Here is a 7,988-nt window from a genome sequence, read left to right on the forward strand (position 1 = left end):
CTCGGTTAAGAAAATCGTGTGGGAGGGAAAGGGGAGCGCTTGAACACGGGTCTCCCCAAAAGCCCGCAGCGGCGGGGAAAGCGCGCCTTCCTCCCCGGGAGAAGCGAGTTCCCCTCGGCTCCCCTGCAAAGCTGTCGCCGCCTGCCTCTGAGTAAATACACGAGCACAAAAGCAACCCCGAGCGGCGTGAGGCTGTGCACGGAGCAGCCTGTCGTGCTCACAGGCTGCGGAGAGGCCCCGGGAGCGGGGCTGCCGCTCGCCCCGCGCAGCGCAGCCCAGGGGAGCGCCGCGAACGGGCCGGAGCCGCCGGGCTGGCTCGGCGGCAGCACTGCCCTTTTCAATGCCTCCCGCAGCTCAAAGTGCTGGCAGGGCGCTGGGAGAGCCAGTGAATGTAGCCCCGCAGAGCCAATGAGCTGGGACCGGATGCGATATATCCTCTGGGACAACAACTGCTCTGTTCCTCCTCAGATCCACATGACGCCATTTACTGCTGCTTTTGCAGAGAGATCACCCTACGTCCTCCGGAAAGAAAAAGAGAGAGAGGGAGAGAGCGAGCGAGCAGAAAAACGCCGAGCCCCTACAGCTCAGATCTCAAATCTTCCTCCTCCTCCTCCACCTCCTCCAAACACACAACAACAACCACCACCACAAATCCGCTGCGCTCCCAAAACAACCCCCCGATTGCAAACCACAGAGCTGCCTGCAACACACACACGCTCGCAGAGGGAGCGAGAAAGCTAAGAGGGAGAGAGGGGAGAGGAGCCTGCAGCAAGCAGCTTCTCAGCAGAACGGCTACATTGCACAAGCTGCTTTTTTGGAGGAGCTCAGTGGAAGAAAGCTCTGGGATTTTATTTTAGATCCACTTTATTTTGTTTTCTTTGGCTTTCCCCTTTCCTCTTGATCATTTGCAACAGCTACAAAAAAAAGTGACTTGGTATTGGCGAGTCGGCCTCCTGTTCATTGAGGAAAAAAAAAAGAAAAGCGTGTGTGTGAGACTGATCTCTTTTTAGGAGCAAAGAAAACCCACCCCGACCTGAAGAGGTGTTTTGATTATTATAGTGTATACGCGCACACAAGTATTTATAATCGATCTGGGGAGAGGGATCTAACTTTGCTCTGGACTTTTTTTTTTACATGGTGATCGTTCTTACTCTAATTTACAAGTTGGACTAAAGCAGAGTTTGGAAAAGAATTTTTTTTTGCTTTAGGGCTGGATTTATTTGCAAACCGCAGGAAGAAGAACATACAAGAGAGAGAGGGGTTTGGTGCAGCGCCGCGATCACGGTGAGAGCCTTTTCCTTCTTTGCAAAACAAGCTTTTCAGTAACCTCCCCCCTTGGTTGCTCCAAGAAAACTCCTGGAAATGTTTGAGGCCGATCCATTTTCCATTCGTACAGGTTCTCCCTCTCCCCACCTTCCCTTCGCTTTCCTTTCCCAGAGACGAACTGGAGGTGGGATTTCGGAGCGGTTTCTCTCCGGGGAGGGGTGGGGGGAGCTCCGCTGGGTTTTGCGGGCTGCGCCGCATTTGCGCCCCGACGGGGTGCCTCGGGGGTGCGGAAGGCTGCGCAGGGGGCGGAGGGCTGCGCGGGCGCTCAGGAATGCCTGCGGGGGCTGCTAGTTGGGCGGGGGGTGGGCTTGGAGGAGACACACTCCGACGTGTTCTGCTGCGGGGAGCCGGGCACGGGAGGTACTGCCCGCTCCTGCCTCGCTGGGCACGCGTGGGTTTCCGACAAGACTCGGGGGAAGCTGAAGGAAGGGAGCTGCGGGGTTGGCGAGCGTCGAGGCTGTTTGTCCCCCGGTCTTGGGGGAGAGCGAGCAAACTCGCCTTTCAGTGCATGTTTTACGCCCGTCTGTAGTGGCGTCGGGAGATTCGTGTGATTCGGAAGTGAGTGCACGTCTGGTACAAATATATGTGTGCGTGTGTGTACACTTAGATATTTCTCCGGTGATGAAACTTAATTCGATCTGTAAGACGAGGAAAGTGCTTCCCTAAGTTCTTGTGTAGAGGGCATGTATGGAGGGAAAGGAAAAGCCTTAATTTTTACTTTGTTTCTTTTTTTTTTTTTGGTGGGTTACTTGGTAGCAACCCCCTTTTCCCCCAAAGAAAAAAGCTGCTGGTGCTTTCAGCAAGCTATTTGTGTGTCACTTTGCCCCACCCCGATGGTAAAGTCCCTTTTGCCCTAATCCATAGTCTGATCACACACTCGGCCCTTAATGGGGGTTTCAAAGCACTTTGAAAGAAAAGGAGGTGGTTGGTGTGTGTGCGGTGGGAATGGGGGTGGGGGTGTCTTGCACAGGCTCCGGCCACAAAACAGAAATTCATGGGCAGAGGACTTCTCTCCCTTAGGCTTCTCCTTTCCCCGGCCAGCAGGACACGGGGTTTTTCCACAGCACGCAAGAAGCCCCTCGCGTTTTAAATTTCCCCAAATGTGCCGATGCGAAACCCGTCCCCCTCGCTCGACCTTTTGCCAAGCTCAGCTAGGAAAAGTTAGCAATCTGGCACTTGAGCTCGGTGAGAGTGGACTTTGGCTCTTTGAAGTGGGGAATCGTGTTATCACACACATGTACTCACAAAAAGGCAAATCTACTTCTCTGCTCTTGGCGGATGCAAAGGGAAGAAATGCTAGGTCAGGGGAGAGAGAGGCGTGCCTATCCGTAAGGGTTTTTAGGCAAATGTACGTTTGCAAATAAATGTGCTGGTTCTTTGCATCCTGTCCTGTTAGCGGATCTATCAAGGGGAGAAAAAAGGGGAATCTCCAAGCTCGGCCCGATGCCCCACTGAAAATGCCTCCTGGGTCCCTCCGGGCTAGGGCGGAACGGGGCGGGCTGAAGGTCAGGCAATTTGCAGAATATGCGTAAAATAAGAGGAGCTTTTCCAGCGGCTGGCTTTGTAAAGTTGAATGGGTGCTTAGGGCAAAGCGAGAGGGGGTAATCTGCCTTTTGCCCAGCTGTCCCGGAGGTGTTGTCTGCACCGTCTGCAGGGCGCCTGGCACTTCCCGGGAGGGGAACCTCCTTTAGCATCTCCTGGGGGAGGGCAGGGGGAAAGAGTTAAAAGAAAACGTGGATTTGACTTTCTGATAAGGCGACTGCAGCAGCCCCCTCCCATCTCCCAGCTCAGAGGATGTCTCCTGGTTATCTCCAGGTTGTCTGCACTCTCCGGCGGGCTAGGGGCCGTCGCCTCTCACCTGCTGCGCGCCCCCCGCCCCGTATGGAGCCGGAGACAGGGAGGGGAGCGGAGACCGGAGGCTGCTTCTCCAGCTCCCACCTTGGCGTCTGAAGGGGGTTCCGCCGCCGATCCCAGGGTCGTCTGAAGCGCCTTCAGGTCAGGGTCAGCTTTGCTTTTGCAGTGGGTTGTCATTTCTGGAGAGGCAGTATCCTCTAGGCTGACTGGGGCTGGCGGAAATCTGGACGTGGAGGGCAGATAGGGCTGCCAGTTCCTCTCAAAGATGGGGAAAGTATTTTATTTTATATTATTTTTTATCTTCAGATAATTTCGGATGAGCGGAACGTCTGCTTAGGCTGTTGGTTAAAACTTTTGATATGGCAGAGGTTTTAATTTGATGAAAACATAAGCAATGCTTCAAGTCAAGTTTGCAAGACTTTATTTTTTTTTTATTTGTGAGGTATGGACACCATGACATACCTCCTATGTCCAAAACCAGGATCTGACAGTATTTAAAACAGGTGGTCACTGTTTAAAGTTGGATTTTTTATTATTTTTTTTTTAAAGAAAAAACACTTAAAGGAAGGAAGCCGGGAGTTAAATGGTTAATTGTTTTGCATTGCTGTTAGTATAAAGATATTCACTGTTAAATTGCTTGGCTTTATTTCATTATAATGCGGTACAGTATTATTGTTGGTAACTGATGTGTTCAGAGTAACACTACGGTGCTTTTTCTAGGTATAATTACAGACATTGCATAGCTCTTATAAGACAGTTGATTCCTGGTTGGGTTTTAGTTGTAAAATATTTTCTGGATTTTTGTATAGGTAATTGGATTTTAGAGCCACTTTAAGATATGATAAAGGCAAACCAAATATTAACTAATTTAGAGGGCAGTACTTGAAACTTGTGCATATCTGAGTGTGGAAGTTATTTACAAATTCTCATCTTCCATGTCTTTCACTGGGTTTTCATTTAAATTTTTACGTCTGCGTCTGTACTTTGTAGTTAATGATCTCTTAAAGCAATATTCACAATCAAGTAGATTTCTTGGATGTTGGCATTGTTTGATTATATTATGCATGCCTCTGTCCCACAAGCCACTCTTGGTAATATTTATAATTTGAAATGTAGTCTATGGAATTTTTTACACGTTAAAAAAACTCAAACAACTGTGGTAACATTGCTTTTGTAGTATTGAGCCTTAAAATAACAATCACAGTGGTGTACACAACTATGACACACACTAAAATACTGAAGAGAGATATTTTTACTTGTGCTGTTGAAGTTTTTGGTAGCACTAACTCATTTCATGTCTAACCTCAAACATTTTATTACTATTTAGTGTTTTTCTTGGGACCATTGGTATTAAACTAAAATTTCCTATTTACATCGTGTAAAATTTAATGTGTAAAGAGACTAGCCTACCAAAATATTTTTCAGTTTTAAACAAAATTGGAAAATTATATGTCTGTCATCAGCAGGTCACATTACACTTTCTGAATACTTGCAGGCTTTTTTTTTTTTTAATATAAGTTTTTCAGTAGCCTGATGTGCAATAAGTGTCACTTCAAGTGGCTGAAATCACTTTAAAGGCCATGGTCTAACCAGAAGATGGCCTGGGAAGCCGTAGTTACCAGGAGCAAAATCTAGACTTTCTAGAGTCACAAGTTAAGCTGCACAGTCCTAGAAAAGAATCCCCTTAAGCTCTCCTCAGCAGAAGGTAGAACAGGCCAAGGGAAGTACATTCAGCTGACTGGTGCCCGTACTCTGCCCCAGATGTGACTCCTTTTTTTAATGACTGATGCATTACTTGATTGCACGCAGTGCTGTGGGGTCCCGCAGGCTTGAAAGGCTGCTGGAGTGAGCATGAGATGTGTTGCAATAGTGAATCCTCTCTTTGTTGCTCTAGGATTTCAGATGTGTTCTAAGCCTGCCGGAGTGAGCACGCTTCCGGGCACTGATGGAGACAAGAGCTCAGCACAGCAGCGGGTCGCAGCCCTTACTACAGGCTCGGCGTGACAGTGGGAGACCACACGGGGAGCCTGACCTGCGGGATGTCCTAATGCAGCAGGTTCACGTCTTGTCATTGGACCAGATCAGAGCCATCCGAAACACGAATGAATACACAGAGGGACCTACGGTAGCTCCACGGCCAGGGGTCAAGTCCACTCCTCGGCTGGCAACCCAATCCAAAAATGAGAGACCCCATGGCTTGCCCGAGCATCGTCATTTTAGCCGGATTCAGCACACACAGACACACGCATCTCCTCGGGCACCACTGTCCCGATCTATCAGCACGGTCAGCACAGGTTCACGGAGCAGTACGAGGACAAGTACGAGCAGTAATTCATCTGAGCAAAGACTTCTAGGATCATCTTCAGGGCCAGTTGCTGATGGGATAGTCCGAATGCAGCCCAAGTCTGAGCTCAAGTCGAGCGAGCTGAAGCCACTGAGCAAAGAAGACTTGGGAGCACACAGCTACAGGTGTGAAGACTGTGGAAAGTGTAAGTGTAAGGAGTGCACTTATCCGAGGACCCTGCCCTCATGTTGGATTTGTGACAAGCAATGTCTTTGCTCAGCCCAGAACGTGGTTGATTACGGGACTTGTGTTTGCTGCGTGAAGGGCCTCTTCTACCACTGCTCTAACGATGATGAGGACAACTGTGCTGACAACCCCTGCTCCTGCAGTCAGTCACATTGCTGCACTAGGTGGTCCGCCATGGGTGTAGTGTCCCTCTTTCTGCCTTGCTTGTGGTGTTACCTACCAGCCAAGGGTTGCCTTAAGTTGTGCCAGGGCTGTTACGACCGGGTAAATCGGCCTGGGTGCCGCTGTAAACACTCCAACACCGTTTGCTGCAAAGTTCCCAGCATCCCCCCTAGGAACTTTGAAAAGCCAACGTAGCATCACTAGTCAGAAACACTAAAGTAACAAGGATTATTATTTTAACATACATATGCAACCAGCTAAGCAGCTATGGTCTTGGCACTGTAGTAGAAGGGTTGGGGATGTACTTTGCTGTTTGCAGTGAAATGCTTTTCTCTGTGTGTGCCATCTTAACTGATACGCTTGTTAGGATCCAGCTAGTGGCATACAGGAAAAAAAAAAGGGATGCAGTACATTGTGACCCACATATTGCATAAGCTAAAGCAACACAGACACTCCTAGGCAACTCTATTGTTTGTGAATAGTACTTGCAAGATTTGTAAATTAGTAAATGACTGCTTTTTTTTCATTGTTTTCTGCCAGAGATAATATGCTATATTTTTGTATATACAATAATATTTTCAACTGTGAAAAGTAAGTGGTGTCATAAGACATGGCACAGTCATAAAATATTATACTAATATGTTGTACATTCGGAAGAATGTGAATCAATCAGTATGTTTTTAGATTGTATTTTGTCTTACGGAAACTTTCTATTACAAGACTTTGATTTCCCTTCGGACTTCATGTATATTGTACAGTTACAGTAAAATTCAGCCTTTATTTTCTAATTTTTTCAACATATTGTTTAGTGTAAAAAATATTTATTTGAAGTTTTATTATTTTATAAAAAGAAATATTTATTTTAAGAGGCATCTTAAAAATGTCACCCCTTTTTATGAGGACGTCACAGTTGCTGCAAATAAGGGGTGAACGATGCATATGTTCACTATAAAATAGAAAATATATTAACGTTTGAAATTAAACTGGGCTACTTGTCATTTTTTCCCCCCATTTTTTGTTTTGAGTTGGGAGAACTGCAAACTTCACAGTGCTATAGTAACAGTGAGCCTAATATGAAAACGAAAATAGATTTTTTAAGCATATTCTTTTCTTACTGTTTATTTCACCTGAAAATAATACAGGATTTTTGTTCCCTTCCTTTGCACAGATGTCCCATATACTGTTTCTACAACAGAAAAGTAAAATGAACATGCATTAATTCATTCCAGACTAGGACTAATAGGCACTGAAAGCTTGACCTATTCTATAAGTGATGAGCTTTTGTGCTTCGAATAGGAAATAAGTAATCATTCACAAAAAATGTTAGGCTTGCGTGGCTTTACTCAGAGGAGAAAAAAGGGTAATTAGTATTGTCAGTGCAAAAAGCTTGCAGGATTATTTGTTAAAGGTAGAAGAATATGCCACAGGGGATGATAGATCTGAATGCAGTCCAGCCTTATGCCAAACATTTGCCTCACTTGTAAGAAGAAAGTTGCTTGATTTGTCATTTGTCGCAGTTACCTTTCACTGAGGTCAAAATCCTTTTGCTGCCAAGTTTCCCACCGGAAGCCTAGAGAATGATTTACCTTTCTTTATTAACAAACTATCATTTCCCGTTCTAAGCCTGTCTCTCCAAGTTTAGAGGTCCTAATGTTCAATTTTATTTATAAATTTCTTAAGCTGGCATTTAGAATAGTTGTAAGTATTTTTAAGTTGATGCTTAGAAAAGTCTCCCAACCTTTTCTGAACCCTCTCCAAGAAAAACAAGTTATTACTAATAAATTAAGAACTCACTAGAAGTTGAAAACCAGAGCACTGAGTAAATGTTCCATCTTTTTGCCCCTTAATTTTCATCTCTGATCTGGTATTTGGACTATTTTACATAGGTCTGTAGTACTCAAAAATCTTATATTGTGTGTTTGTGTGTATTGATTATCAATCACCAAGTGAAATTAAAAAGTGCTTGTTCTCTTTCTCTCCCCCTGCCCCCCCCTTACCTCTCTGGTGCAAAATGTAAGGTGGTTTTCTTTCCTTTCTGCACCAGCTGTCTGGATATTTTGGTATACAAAGATGAACAGTATATATTTAACTTTCTGAGTAAAATTTGCCAGAAAGA

The 7,988-nt window shown here is 45.8% G+C and overlaps 1 protein-coding gene across 2 annotated transcripts; it reads left to right on the forward strand.

The window, feature by feature from the left end:
• The first annotated feature begins 513 nt into the window (after positions 1-513).
• On the forward strand, positions 514-6,855 carry SPRY2 (sprouty RTK signaling antagonist 2). Of its 2 annotated transcripts, XM_032680631.1 has the most exons (3): positions 514-1,284; positions 3,142-3,321; positions 5,075-6,855. In XM_032680631.1, exon 3 carries the CDS (start codon positions 5,126-5,128, stop codon positions 6,065-6,067), a length of 942 nt encoding a protein of 313 aa, XP_032536522.1. In that variant the 5' UTR covers positions 514-1,284; positions 3,142-3,321; positions 5,075-5,125; the 3' UTR covers positions 6,068-6,855. The 2 variants fall into 2 exon arrangements, with proteins under 2 accessions (XP_032536522.1, XP_032536521.1); XM_032680630.1 differs by lacking the exon at positions 3,142-3,321 and having other exon boundaries at positions 516-1,284.
• Positions 6,856-7,988: the final 1,133 nt, after the last annotated feature.

This window comes from Chiroxiphia lanceolata, chromosome 2 (assembly GCF_009829145.1).
Source record: "Chiroxiphia lanceolata isolate bChiLan1 chromosome 2, bChiLan1.pri, whole genome shotgun sequence".
NCBI lineage: Eukaryota > Metazoa > Chordata > Aves > Passeriformes > Pipridae > Chiroxiphia > Chiroxiphia lanceolata.

Coding starts and splice junctions, on each gene's coding strand:
- SPRY2 (XM_032680631.1), top strand. CDS start 5,126: ATGGAGACAAGAGCTCAGCACAGCAGCGGGTCGCAGCCCTTACTACAG.